At 43.7% G+C, this 15467-nt stretch overlaps 1 protein-coding gene across 4 annotated transcripts in view; it reads left to right on the top strand.

The window, feature by feature from the left end:
- Positions 1 to 5725, top strand: part of znf438 (zinc finger protein 438) — a 44695-nt gene extending 38970 nt beyond the window's left edge. For all 4 annotated transcript variants that reach the window (XM_040127279.1, XM_040127280.1, XM_040127278.1 and 1 more), the window contains 2 exons: positions 806 to 2590; positions 2788 to 5725. In XM_040127279.1, the coding sequence (XP_039983213.1) occupies positions 834 to 2590; positions 2788 to 3376 (2346 nt within the window). In that variant the 5' untranslated portion in view covers positions 806 to 833 and the 3' untranslated portion in view covers positions 3377 to 5725. The remainder of the gene's footprint in view (positions 1 to 805; positions 2591 to 2787) is intronic.
- The last annotated feature ends 9742 nt before the right edge of the window (positions 5726 to 15467 follow it).

Here is a 15467-nt window from a genome sequence, read left to right as displayed (position 1 = left end):
AGCAGTATTTTGTATCAACACGGGCCGAATGGCGAGACACAGTGAGGAAAAGCCTTAAAAAAGCCTTATCCCCACTGGGTAACCATGAAAAATTATTTATGAACAAGGGATGATATATAATAAATCCAGGGCTTTTTTCAGTGGCATCCTCATTGCCTTCAGCCAGGTTGCAGTGCTAGTCAGTGTAGGGGGAGATGAGAGGGAACCCCCTCTTCATCTCATAAAGATCCTGCCGTTGGGCAGCTTTCATGCTCCACTGGCTGATCCTTCCAGGAAGTGAGGGGAGGTACAAGGAGCCCCCCACAGAGCCCCAGCATGTACCATGGCTACATGCTGAGCCCAAATCAAAGGGGGCAGTTTGTCCTTAGCCTGGGGGATAGAGAGTCTGCTGTGTGTGACCAGAGACATGGGTAATAGGACAGCTTGTCACACTTGTGCAGGGTCCTGTATTTTTGACAGTATGGTTACTTCTGTCCTGCTTGGGTTTGCACAGTAATGACACCATCAAAAAAAACAAAAACAAAAAAAACCGAGGAATTTTGCAGTGAGGTCACAATTATTGAAATGACCTTGGCAGCTTTCAGACAAGACCAGGAAGTCATGTAGCCATCTCAGTTATTCCTATTAAGTATGTTAGATCAAAGAGATTTAGGACCGCAATCATACACGGTGTTGCAATGTTGGCAGTTGATGTGGAAACTTGAAGTTTGAGGGTTTGGGGCAGAAGGACAATTTAAAGCTTGAAAGGCTAGCTAGTCTCAGTGCAATAACTAATATAAATGTTTTTTGTGTGTTTGTGTTTCAGTTGGTAGCAAGTGAGTCCAGCCCCACAGATGAAGAGCCTTCAGTTCCGGAGCATAGCCCCTAAGGCTCCGGCCGTGGTGCCCTCCCCCTCCCCTGCAGTCCTGTCCTGCCAGCCTCCCTCTGCCCTCCCTGAGGCTACCACCGCCTCCAGCCCCAAGTCCATCATTGTGCCCACCCAAAACTATGCACTGATGCAAATAGCAGGTCAGGATGGTGCGTTCTCTCTGGTGGCACTGCCCCCTCCCGTCTCCTCTCAAACAACACAGCAACAAACCCAGTCAATCCAAAAGAACCTCAAACTGCCCATTCCCAGATACCAGCCAGTGAGGAGCAAGGGGACCGCAGATAAGGTCAGATCACCACCACCAGTTGCCAGGATGAAAATGGCCCCGAAGGCTGATGATACATTGCAGACCAAGTCAGTGGTGGGTGGGGGATCAACAGCTATGAAGAAAAAACAACAGGAGTCCAAGCACACAAAGGAAGCCCTAGTGCCCAAAGAGGAGCCTTCGGAGCAAGTAATTCTGATTGACCCAGGCTCCTCTGACATCTCTGTTACTGCTCTGCTGCCAGACAATGCTGTCTTGTATCCCAGCTCTCAATTGGAGCGAGCGCCAGATGGCTCTGAGCGACCCCCTACAACTGGCCTTATTCAGAACATCCAGTACCCCGCTACTGCTGTCAAAAGCTCCCCAGGCAAATCCCCAAAGGAAAGTAAGACTACAGTGAGGCTGTGCCAATCTAAGCCCAATGCAGCCCAGCCCCAGAGCAGTATCACTGTCCTGTCCCCGGCCATCTTCAGCAAAGCAGTCCAGATTATCCCGTCCCCACCCAAGGGTAAACTCCCCATTCTGCCTTACTCTAAAATGAAGAGCACCCTGATACCAGCTGCAAAGCTCAGCACTTTGTCCCCAGAGAAGAAGGGTTTCTCTTGCCAGACAGGACACACCAGCCCCATAGATTCTACATCCAAGACACTTGAGCCAGCTGAAGCCTTGAGTCACAACCAGGTTTCAAACTCAGCTCCACTGCCCCAGGCCAAAACCACACTCATGCCTGTGTTGGGGAGCCTTCAGAAACCACCTGGAAAGAAGCGAGGGAGGAAGAGAAAGACAATGGAAGACATCTTGGCATTTGAGGCCCGAAAGAAGAGGTCATTGTCCTTCTTCCGTAGAAGGGTCCCTGAGAAGCCACCATCAGTTTTTCCGGGCTGCAAGCAAAAGGAAGTTGATATTTCAAAGAAGTACCGGAGCATCCGACCCAAGCCAATGCTGGTTATGGAAACAGTTCCCAATCTGGTTAGTTTGCCTGCCATTACCTCAGATGGCCAGGAACAGGAGCTCATACTTGGTCATCAGCTCCCCACTAATACCACAACCAAGGCCCTTGACTGTCCTCCCCAACCAACCACAGTAACACTTCACCTGAGAGGTGCATCCCATCCCAGAGTGTTCATAGGCAGCCGTCCTCTCCACCGTTGTCCCACCTGCAGCCGCTGTTTCCAGTTCAAGCATCACCTCCAGAGCCACATGAACAGTCACACCAACAGTCGACCCTACGTCTGTCCAGTATGCCGCAAAGCCTATGCTCACTCCGGCAGCCTGAGCACCCATATGAAACTTCATCACTCAGAGGTACGCCCACGTCGGGCTCTGTGCTGTGAGTTCTGTGAGAAGGCCTTTGGATATGTGGGAGTGTACTTCAGTCATCTAAGAGAGGTCCACAAGGTAGTGCTGACCGTGGAGCCATCCATCAGCCAAAATGAGGATGACATGTCTGTTGAGGGGTAAGATTATGATCAGTTGTATCACAATAATTCCCTACTTAACCATGACATTTACCTTGTAGAAGGTTTTATGCACAGATTCCTACATATAGATTAAATGGGTAAATAAAATGATGGCTACCTGATAAGACAAAATTCAACAGAGATAACAAAGTGATTATAAATAAGCACTATTCATTTATTCTTTTCCTCACCAGGGCAAACTCCCCAGAGCCATCAGATGAGCAGGACCGTGAAGACCCCGTGGAGTTACAGATAAAATGTGGTCGTTGTCAGGCAATCACTCCCACCTTTGCTGACATGAAGATGCACTTGCTTTGTGTGCACAGAGAGGAGGTCCAGGTTCGACTTCATGATGGCGAACCCCTGTGGGGTGGCCGCAAGGCTGAAAATGAACTGGTAAAGCATGCTGCCCACTATTGGCGGCAACTCAACGAAAAACGCAACCTGGTCAGGTGTGGCAGCTGTGATGAGGAGTTCTTCTCCTTCTCCAAGCTTAAGAGGCACATCATGTCCCACCACCATGGAAGTGAGGTTGAGGACAGTGCGACCATCTCCTCACCAAACAGCAGTGGAGGACTTGGTGTCCTTGCAGCAGGTGCAGCCTATAACTGTGTGCTGTGCAGCGAGGTGTTGGATACTAAAGAGGGGGTTATGGAGCACTGGAGGAGTTGCCACCACTGTGAGCAACCTAGCCTTCTTTGGGACGCCCTGAGCTCATACTCGGGCCAGGAAGATTGTGAGGCAGATGGGGATCTGGATACTCCAGCTCCCAGCCCACACTAACCAGCCTAGCCCTTGGATGGTCATGGAGCCTTTCAGTGTGGCTCCCTACTCATACACACTTAAGTCCTAACAATCAGCAGCACAGGGATGGAGAGTTTGTCTTATGTCTTTTATCACCAGATTAATCTTTCACCAGTTCAGGCATTTGTCTTGGTCCAAATGAAAAGAAAGAAAAAGAAAAGAAAGAAAAAGAATATCAAGCCAGTGGTGAAAATTGATCTTTGTGTTACATTTCATAAGGGTTATCCTCTCTAAGTCAGAGAATCCAGTTTTATAAACAATATTATTTTTCATGTTATTTTGATTGCACTGTTCTGTTTTTTGACTTCATTTTATTTGGAGGTATGTATTTAATATAGTGTTGGAAATTAGATTATTTTTTTCTACTGCTTATTTAAATGTTACTAAAAGGGTAATTTATAATTCAGCTGACACAGTATAACGGTCCTTTCTCCCAAACGCTTACCTCTTGTGGCATCTAGCCATGCACATAATTGGGTTTTATGTGCTCAGTTTTTGAGATATCTGTGCTGAGATTTCTGCCCCCAATCTAATGAAAAAATACATTTCAAAACTTCAATTATAACATTGTTTTTGGCATTTTATGCCTTTATTAGATAGCGATAGTAGAGGGATGACATGAAACAAGGGAGAGAGACATGCAGCAAAGGTCCTTGGCCAGATTCAAACCAGAGTTGTTGATATCCATGACCCTAAACTAATTCTTTCTTGGAGGACAAATAACAGTTCAGTTTATAAAAAATGTTATTTGTATATGCTGTGACTTCCACAAACAAAATTCCATTGACCTCCACTGTGTTAGAGTGCAGGCAGAAATCTCAAAGATTACAAACCACTATTAGACAGCGCGAAAATACTGTATGTTTTTCGTTTATATCTTTTAATTTGGCTGAACTAATCCTCAAAAATACTGAGACACTTAAATCTCGTAAGGGCACACGGTCTAGTGTCACACAGCTTGACAATTTATCTACTGGCCTTGGATTATTACAGGTTCAAAGAAATCAGTATCTGTACAATCTTTTTATGTAAAATTGCTCTGGTAACAGAAAATCAGTATTGTCAGTTTTGACTTGAACTTTCACAGTCCGACTAAGGGCAGTATTAGGGTCCTCTGTCACCTTGGACCCATTGAAGAAACACCTTCCTAACCAGCACCCAAGTGACATCCTTGTGGCCTTTGAAAAAAAAAAAAAAGTTCAAGCCTAATGTGGCTTATCATTGGTATGGTCATCTGTAGGCCAAGTTCTGTTTCCTTGATTTGTTTATTAATGCCTATATGTGTATTCTATGATATGCCAAGGGTCTATTCACACTAGTGATTGTAGAAGTGAGTTTTGCATTTAAGCTATGTAATCACTGACGGAATACTGTTTGCTGATTTAGTGAATACGCAAAGGAAACCATCGAATTGCCTACCTGTTGTTGCCAGCTCATGTATGCACCTGTGGAATTGTGTGCACCCAGACTCTATGATTAGAGTTAATATAAAATGTTGTCAAGTCCAGAAAAATATGCTATTTTATACTATAGATTAATACAGATCTTTTAGTATATTTATGCTTGTGGTTGGTCCTCAAAGGAGCAGCACTGAGAGATTTGTTATGTTTGCTTCTCTAATTTGGGGGGTGTTTAATGTCTTGTTTCTTGGTTGGGAGGTCATTACTTCATGGCAAGTAACTCTGTTAACATTTGTCTGTGTTTATCTTTCATATAAAGAAAAAAATATCACAGGGTAAAGTGAATGTACCTGAATGTTTTAAAACCCCTACCAAAAGTATATGCTATATAGACTGATTCTATAGATAGAATATATAGATATATTGAGAAAAAAACATATATATTTACAGAGTAACTAGTGAATCAGCTGCTTTGTTCTGTGGAGGAGAGAATCGAGATGAATATATCATTGCCAAAACTGGCAATAAAAGCCATGCAGAGCTGTCCTTATGTGTCTGAGACAAAGTGTAGGACTGTGAATGAAGGGCAAAGCACTGATGTTTACATGTCGCACTGAGTGGGTAAACTGCAGTATACTGTACTACTGTTCATTGAATGCCGTGTTTGAGTGTTCATCAGTGAACTGTCCTTTGTTTTCATGCCCTCAAAACAAACCAGGAAGTGACAGCATTAAGGGTCAGACTCCTCTTTCCTCAGTTACATGGGAAACATACATAACTGCCAGCACAAGTCAGAAAGTGAAAAACCCAACATTAGGTGATGTAATGTGTTTGGCTCACTTAATATGTTGACTGTATCCAAAAAAAAAAGAGACTGAAAGTGTTTGTGCTTGTGACTGTTTGTGTATCTGAAGAACCTGATGTTTATGAGAATAAAGTTATGCTTTATTGAGGATATTGTGACTGTTTTATTAGAACGGGGTACTCAGATACAAGTCCACTTACCAAATTTTCAGTGTCAGTGGCCCATCAAGTTCAGAACCTGAAAACTACGTTGCACAAAAAGCATTTCTGTATTAATAAAAGAAGAGACTAATGGGTGACACTAGGAATCATTTTCATGATGGGCATGTTTGGTGTTGTAACTTTTATCACTCTTCACCCTAGCCACTCTTTTCACTGCATATTGAGCACATTTGTCCCCTGCTTCCCTTAGGAAAACAAACACACATTTTTCAGTCCACTTAAAAGTTCTTTCCTTCAAGGTTTGAGCATGCCTTTTACCTTTTCTGCTAACCCCGACAAAAAGACATCTTCAAAACCTTAAGATATTCCATTTACAATGATAACAAGACTATGAGTCTACAGCTGGCAACTCTGTGAAGTGCTTGGAGCTAAATGTTAACATCAGCATGCTAACATGCTGTCATTTACCAGGTATAATGTTTACCATGTTCACCATCTTAGTTTAGTGTGTTTGCATGAAAACATTTGCTAATTCGCACTGAACAAGAAGCGCAGCTACAGCTAATGGGAGTGTCATTAGTCTTGCAGATATCTGGTCATAAAACAAAGTACTGGACAAATGAAACAATTGACCTCATTAGTTATTTTTCGCTTGACCAATGAATCGGCTAGCTCTAGTAAAAAGCAGAGATACAGAATGAAGCTATTCGCATACACATAGTACCCTGCAGACGTGAATGCCTCATCTACTGTAGCCAAAATGACAGATTGAGTGTAGGGTTGAGGCAGAGAGGAGGATAGAGTCACTGTTCATTCATCAGAAGAGATTCGGAGAATGGGATTAATTGATATTTCAGACTGGAAAGGTGTGTGCATGTGTGCAGAATGTAAGGGTCAATCAAAGTGGGTTAGCCAAAGGGCTTTTAGGAGCCTACATATGTCTCACCTCTGTGCTCCTCCCCTCCCAACAGACCTTCCATCTGTCTACTAAAGCATCATAACATAATCTGACCTACAGATACAAGTGTGCAAATGTTTCTACTTTTTGGTTTTAATGGACATTGCTGTCCCCTTTATAAGATTGACCGCATCGGATCCACAGTGCAAAAACTGGTTTAAAACACACAACAAGGCAGGAAAAGACGGGCTGGAGACAATTTCTGGAAAACTGCTGAGGTTCAGAGATAGGTTTGGTTGCCATATTCTGAGACGAGCATAAAAACAATATCCGTGTGCCTAGTGATGGCTTCATATGTAATTAATGTAGATGACATTAATAATGATCTCCTTTTTTCCCCCTCTGCCTGCTCATCTTTTTTCTGCACTGCAGGATGCCTTTAGAATAAAAAGAAACACTACACCAGTCTTTTCAAATTCACAGACAAGGGAGGGGGACAGATAAGTTGTACACTCTGTAGGCCAAGGACTAGTAGTCATTGTCAGTGCAGTGTGGAATGCAGGTCTTCAGCTCTAATTGATTCGGAGGCACATGACCCTGCATCAAAGGTCGAAGGGCACTTCTAGCGTGATGTCTGCTGCTAGTCAAACAAGCAACAGACCCAACTCCCCGACAAAAAACAACCTCAGCTAGGTTTACATCAACTCCTCAACTTCTTCAAACTACTTTACCAGGACTTAAAGGTGGCAAATGAGAGTGACTCAAGTTCAGGTGGCTTTCAGCTCCGGTGGAACACAAATAAAGCTGCGACTTCAGTACATATCGGGCCCAATCTAGCGTCGCCATCGCACCATATCGCAGCCGCAGATAAAAAGGAAAGCACTATACAGTGATGCATATTTCCTTTTAATCAGAGCTAACGTGTACCACAGCCGTCACACTGCACTCCCACCTCACTGTGGCTCTCAGGGGGACAGGGGAGATCAAAGCCACCACCCCCTGCTTGTACATGATCAGTGGGAAAGAAGGAGAACTGGGGGGCTGCTCTCTTTCCTTCTCTCGTTCTTTCTTTCTTTGAGTCTTTGAGTTACACCCCACTCCACACTACCATGACCCTGGAAGTGTTAAGATTGAGCGAGGAAGATGAGGAACACACATTAGCACTGCCTTTTTAATCCTCTTCAGACAGACATGTCGGACATGCAAGAAGAAATGTGCTTACTTGGTGGGTGTACCTGTTTAATTTTTGCATGTGCTGTCTCTCTTTCATTTAAGCCTCGTGCAGACATGGCAGGCTGGAAACTAGACTAAGCAACATGCAGGGAGACTTGGAATAACAAAACTGGCGTCACTTGGAGAAAGAAGGGGGAGATTTAGGGGACAGTAAAAATGTGACCCACACTGACCAGAGATGTTCTCAAGAACAGCTTAGTTGGGGCATAATGGGAGTGCAACATGCAATCTACTGGTTAATGCAAGCTCCACTCCTGCTTTCTCCCTTCTCACTGTTGATGCATGCTCTGTTGCCAGTCTGTCTTAATACACTAACATCCGTGAAGCTTCCGTCGGCACGTGCAATATGTTGGTGATACGTGTGCACATTCATCAAAGTGATTCTATGGTTTCATCAAAGATTTATAAACCCTCCTGGATGTCAGGACTTAGATGTACAAATCGGTAATCCCACATCTATGAACTCTCCCTCCATCTCTCTCTCGATCTGGAGATGTGATCCGCCCTTCCCTCCTGTGCTGCCTCTCAGTCTCAGGTTTCAAAGCATCCCGTCTCTCCTCACCCTACTAGATTATCCATCTAATGAGCAGCAGGGCTGATCAGGTTAATAATTGATGACGGGCGGCTGGAGAAAGGCATCGATCCGAGTCAGGCTGTGGCTCTAAATGGAGCAGAGAAGGAGACACCTCAGGAGGATAAGCAGATGCAGGCACATCACTGCAACACTGTGGTGAATGGGCTGATAGGGATTCAGATGCAGTGCTTGTGTCAGTTTCATGAAGAGGAAAAAGATGAAGAGCCACCCCTGGGGAATGTGGGCTTCTCCAAAGTTTTTCCCCAAAACATGTATCAGGAGCCCCAGAACATTCCAGAGGACCACAGTTAAGGAATCATTAGGATCAAATCCTCACTGACTATACTGAGCCCAGAATATCTTCTTTGAAAGCTTCCAGTTTAGTTTGGCGTAAACGTAACTAGATTAACTTGAGGAGGTCACTATTGTAGTAATGTTGAGATCATGACATAAGCAATTGAAGCAGCAGTATTCTATCAAATTTTTTACCATTTCTTTTGTGGGTTGTTCATAGTGTGCGGCTGACATAAATTTACATCTGTCCCCAATGTTCAGGTGCTTAGTTGTGACTTGGATATGAAGCGTTAATTTCTAAGAATGCACACGGAAACATCTCTACGAATCCATGCAGAAAAGGGTGTTGTGTGAGTGACAGAAGCTGGCAGAGGAGCTGATGCACATACCTTTCTGTGTGGCCAGAGAATACATCAAATACATACTCCTCTCTTTTGCTCAATTTACAGTCTGATTCCAATAGCCCCTTGCTCTTCAGCATGAGAGATGACTGCACAGCTAATCGAGCCAAATCAAAAATATGCTTTTGATTTGTAGGAGAGACTTCATTTCTGCCAGCGGAGCAAGTTTAACCAACCACTCCAACTTCATACATTCCAGCAAGTGCATACATGGAACAATGAATGGCTCAGAGTAACAAAGAGATCTCCACCCTCCCTGCATCTATGAAAAAGGCATTTTATAGACAATTCTGTGTGAAATGTCAGAAACAGTCAGCAGTTGGAAGGTGGAAAGGGTTGACAAAAGAATCTTATTTCAGCCTCCAACCCAGCATGTACTTCATTCATTCCTGTACCAGATGAGCAACCGATTTGATCACTCTTCCCCACAGTGTGTATGTGGGACACCTTACTCTCACATGGAACTGATGGACAGTATGTTGGTGACATTGCTTCGAGTGAGTCTGTCTCTCCATTTCCATGTCTCTTCAATGGGGAATCTGTTAAGGGGATGCTGCTCATCGCTTTTGGTCCAGATGGTCAAGAGCTCCAAGTGTTCAGCGGGGTAGGCGCCGTTCGCCCAGGGGGACTCCTGCCATCTGTTCCAATCCTCTCCTCTCTTCTCATATAACTCAGAGTCTCTGAGCCTCGATATACTCACTGTAAACACTTTGGATCTGATGGGATAAAGGTCTGATTGTGTCTGGTCCTGTTTCTCCTTGACTGATGAGTAAATAAAATCAACCTTGAGTTTGAAACATCTGCACAGAACCTCCAGGAGCTGATCAAAAGCACAGAAAACATTGTCTTTATTCTGTCATGATGGGCCTACTTTACCCCTGTCCTGTCCTCATTCCTTTACTCTCAAATCAGCTTCTATTTCTGGTACCTGTGTGTGTGTGGTACTTTATGAGTGTGTGTGGGTGTCTAGCAGAATTCAAACGAGACAGAGAGCATCTTTCTGGAGTCATGTTAGCTCTAGGGAATGTGACAAGATAACTGGATGCTAATGCTTCTCTTTGCCTTTGGGGAATTACGTCTGCCTGAGCAGTAACCTACATTTACTGAGCAGTCTTACACGTAAGGTTAATGAATCAGGCCTGCTGGAGGACAAACGGACCCTTCGTGTAACCATACACACAGCTATAACAATCATCAATACAATCATTCCAGACACACAAACACACAATGGGAGGTCTCTGTTTGCTGTAGTGCAAAAGCTAACAAGGTTAGCGAGTAAGCAGGCATCTGAATTGGTAATTTATTTATTTAGTCTGGCTCCAAGGAGCCGTGGGCGTGGACTAATAAGGGGAAGAGTTCCTCTGCATAGAACTGTGAAAGTGAAAAAGAGACTGATTGAAGAGCTGAGGCCCATCTTAATCAATCTGTCTTTTATCTCTCACCTTCAATTAAGACAAAAAGAGACAGGCAGGGAAATCTCTGATTTGATAGCTTAATTAGCTCATGCATATGTAATGCTATGCTGTTAACTAAAGACTGAGTAGGCGAAGGAGGGCTGGTCTGGGTTCCATACATTTTGTCCAAACCGTGATGGGAAGAGGATGTGTTGGATTACACGACGAGCTGTGTGTGTGTGTGTGTGTGTGTGTGTGTGTGTGTGTGTGTGTGTGAACTGAGAGAAAGATATGCTCCACACTTCCACCTCTGTCTTGTCCCCTGTCCCTTCCCCCACAACGGAGACTCTGGCTGGGATCCGCTCACTGTCTGCCCCCGGTGAAGATCGCCTTCCAACTTGGGTCGTCAGAATCAATTATACTCATCCCCCTTTTTCTCCTCGGCAGCTTTTACATGAGTCACATTTTTCAGACCCCGTCTCAAGCATCCCCTTTCCTTCCTTCCTTCCCTCCTTTCTTCACAACACCTATACCCTCACCCCCTCACCCCACCCCCGCCCTTAGGCCACACTGTCAGGACGCAGGAATAATTTTCTTCCTTTTCCAATGCTTTGGGAGAAAACTGCGCAAGGTGATAAATCCGCGGCGATGTACTGTAGAAAAAAATTAAATGAAGGAGAAGAGAAGGGAAGCTGGGAGGCTCGACAGTGCTGCCTGCCTGCCTGCTCAGCACAGCAGAAAAAAAGAACAGTCCGTCCCAGAAGGGTGGAGATGGAGGGATTGAAAAAAGAGGAGTGGCAGAGTGAAACAGGACAGTAGAAGAGAGTTACTCACCTTGGACAATGAATACACGATCCTGAATGCAGCTACGTCTGCTTACAGGATATCATACAGCTGGAAGCCTTTAGTGCTCCTCCTGAGCCAGATCTGTAAAAACATCTTTCAACATAAATGCAAAGCGGAATGACCTTGGACCTGTGATGTTCAGCTGCTGAAATAAATGCTCAGGTATAACAGATATTACTGAGGAGAAAACAACAGATCTGCGACCTACGGCTGATACGTGGGAGGGTTTGTGTCCATCAAAATAATCAATACCATGTTATTTGCTAGAGCAGAGCCAAGGAGAGGTTCTTGTGCTCCTAACAGTTCTCATATTTAATGCTTGAATGATTTTAACAGCTAACATACCTCATGGGCAAGGGGAGGAGGGGATCAGTACCAAATATACCGGGCATCCGCAAGCACTTCAAAAATACTTCGGAAGCAAATCTGGTGTTTACCTGCTCCAATGAGCAACAGAAAATACAAACAATGCTGGGTGTAATTGGCATTGATACACTTTAAAAGCTCTCCTCCTCCCCTGCAAACACCTGCAGCCCATGAAACTGGGCGGCCCCCTGGGAAATCACACATTAGCATTTAGCCGTTTCATCTGCTGCACTAATCAGAGCCAAACGTTTCAATAATACAACACAAGAGCAGTTACGCAACCCAAGGAAAGGGGTGAGTGAGAGAAAAAGAGCTCTCAGTGAAAAGGTATTTTCAGAGGTTGCAGAGCATTTGGTTCCCACACTTAATAGTTGGATGCATCCAGGTAGGGCAAACAGTAACCCAGTGACCCCAGCTGACCTCCGACTTGTTTATTTCACTAAAAGTCACTTTAACTACAGTGTGTTGAAATCTGTGAGATCCGCCAACTTACTCAACTTCTGCATTGATTGATAGCAGTTGTTTAGCACCCTCCAACCAATTCAGGGTAGAACAAGACTAAGACACTAAGCCACGCTAGTGACTCTGTGAGGCTGTACTTACGCACTGTGGTGCTTTGAGCTAAATGCTAGCATCAGCATGCTAACATGCCCAGAATGATGATGTTAACATGCTGATGTTTAGCAGGTAAAATTGACCATGTTCAAAATGTTGGCATGCTAACATTTGCTAATTAGCACTAAATGCAAAGTTCAGCTGATGCTAATGGGAATGTCATTAGTTTTGCAGGTATTTGGTCATAAAATAAAAAAAACTGGACAAATTAAAAGTTTTGACCTGATAGTTGTGATAGATTAAACGTTAAGGATCGACATATTTCCCTGAAAGCCACAAATGTCGACCTCATGGTGGTGCTAAAGGAAAAGTCAGGGCATCACCAAAGTCAGCGTGTTTCGTCCTCTGGGTACCTTGAATGTCTGTACCAAATATCATGGCAATTTATTCAATAGTCATTGAGACATTTCAGTCTGATCCAAGGTGGACTGATAGACTGACTGACCAACAGACTGACATTGCTATCCATAGAGTCACCGCCCCGCCACGTGGCTAAAAAATTCAAGCTGGCGCTTAGGTCATGGACATGTGTTTCTGTTCAAATCATACCTGAAAAACGCTCTGTGGCTGTTCTTGCTCACACTAACTGGCAGGTTAGTTCAAGTTGCACCCGCTCTGGAACCACCTACCTAACAATCCATCAACTTCATACAGTTCCCCTCCTTTTGACGCCAACCTCTCCTGCAGTCTGTGCTCTCTTCCTGGAGTTTGGCAGCCCCTGATCAGCCTCTCTGGCTTGCAGCAAGCAGGAAATGACCTATTGTTCCGAGATAATGTGAAATATAATGTTCCCCTGCTCTCTTGGAAGGCATTCTGCCCTGACAGCCTCATTGCTATGGGCAACAGTAGGTGCCAAGTATATGAGCACCTGCCAAACAGAAACGTCCATCAGCGGTGCAGTGATGCTGGTTCACGGTAGAGAAAGGAGAGGGGAATCCCCTGAAGACTTTCAGGAAAACAAGCACCTCTCACACAGTCGTTTCACAAAAACTCACCTCCGCCCACACAATACAACCTGAGTGATTTTCTATCATCTTTCGAAGCATGTGTGAAAAAAACACCTCAGAGTGCATTTGAGGCTATGCAGAAAGTCAGGGTGAAACTACAACGCTGAATGAGAGTTTCTTCATTGTTCCCGCTGGAAAGAACCGGAGTCAAACACCTAAATCACAGAAGTGTCTCAGCTCGGCAGATTCATTCCTTTAAAATCAGTTCATCAATCCACATGAAAAAAGCTACGGCAAACAAGCCAGCAAGGAGCACAGTTTGTGAATTCACACCCTCACAGACACATGTAAGAAATTAGAGCGTTTCTAAATGCGACAACACGAGCCATGTTTCAGAGGGGCCTCACAGCAACGCTCAACATGACGAGGCCCTGCATTTACTCAGACGATGAAACCCTCATTGATCATTACAGTACACCGTGGAGCTGCAGTCTCCCTGCTGTGGAAACAGTGAGGGAGTTTGTTTATTTGAATGCATCACTAGCCAAAAACTCATAAATATCCTTGGCAACGTTTCAGATTAAACCAAGAACTTTGCAGAACAAGAACAGCAGAGACAGAGAGAGGGACCTTCCAAATTTTGTAATGGAAATAGAGCAATATTTAAACCCAAATGCCTGAACGAATAGGTTTATGAACACAACATGAGTAACCGCAATTTGTCACTCTCCCTTATTCTGTTCCTCATGAGTATAAAGTCAGTAAGGCTTACGCATTAGTAGGTTATTACTGTCATCTTTCCTAAACTTACAATATTAGCTCCTCCGAAGGATAATTGTGGGGCTTGTATTTCAAGTCCTTTTGGAATAATAACAGTATCCAAGAAACTTTATTTAGGATTGCAGCTCAACAGCTGGCAGGACTTAAAAGTTAAAAGGCCTTTGCTGTAACTTGAGGTAGCGTTTCACCTTTTTCCACAAAGTCTATTCAGCTGTTGTCTGAGATAACGTGTTCTCAGAAACCATGAAGAAATGGTCCTGCAACTTAAACATTTTTAAATAGGATTCTCCATAAGGTGAAAAATGTAGAGGGCGGCATTTTCAGGTAATAAAAGGGTGTAAATCTGTCAGATTAGTGACAGAAATGAGAGTGTGTGGGATTAAGGTAAAGCATAGATGTGGCTCCTTTTGCTTTATTACTCATCTTACATTCAAGAGATCTCTTTTGGAGGAGGTACGTACCTAAATGGATTAAAGTCACAATTCACTCCTTATACAAAACAGACATTTAGGCATATATCCTCTTCACTGTATCTTTGTGACTGTATGCTTTGATGTTCAACCAGCCGCCCACTGTGACTTTCTTACAGCTCCTGAATTGTCTGTTCAGGAGAGCTTAGGCTCAGACATTTGGAGGTACCTAACACTGCCATCTATTGTTCTTCTTTTAAAGGCTCTTAGGTTGTGCTTCACAGTTGGAAGCGTATTGTTTCCAAAGATTAAAGGAGACTGTCCACGAGGCTGCACAGCACAGGGTATAACTTTTGTAAAAGTACTTTTATATAACAGTGTATCTCACCTAGGTCTTGTAGGTTTTTCATACTTTTTGTATTCGTTTATAGGATTTTCTAAATCGTTATTTTTTTATATTTGAAATTCGTTCATTTGCCCAAGAAAAAAAAAAAAGGCCAGTGTCTTACAAATGTCCAGTGAAGATTTTGTTTATCCCAAATTCTTTTCTAAGAAAAGCAGCTTTGCTTTGAGCATCAATAATGATGCATTTTTCATAGTATCCAGTGGTTTGGAAAGAGTTTCATAAGTATAATTTTCTACCACTTTGTAATTAAGGGCCCTTTATAAATCATTTATAAGTTGTTAGTAATGGCTTTATTAATGATCAATTAGTAATTTACAAATGTTTATAGATCAGTTATAAACCCTTACAAAGGACAACTTCTGGGTTGCAAGGGGGTGAAAAATCCCTATGGGTGTTTATCCTCCTCCACCATGACACGTTTCTTTTCAGCTTGCTCTTGAGTTCATCAGGATTCCCACTCACCTTCTGGAAAAAAAGGCTGCAGACAACATTTACGATCGCAGACCCGATAGAAGATCATCCAAAGGCCTTATAAGTGAC

Source organism: Xiphias gladius, chromosome 5, assembly GCF_016859285.1.
Source record: "Xiphias gladius isolate SHS-SW01 ecotype Sanya breed wild chromosome 5, ASM1685928v1, whole genome shotgun sequence".
Taxonomy (NCBI): Eukaryota; Metazoa; Chordata; class Actinopteri; order Istiophoriformes; family Xiphiidae; genus Xiphias; species Xiphias gladius.
This window is presented reverse-complemented; position numbering and strand designations above follow the sequence as displayed.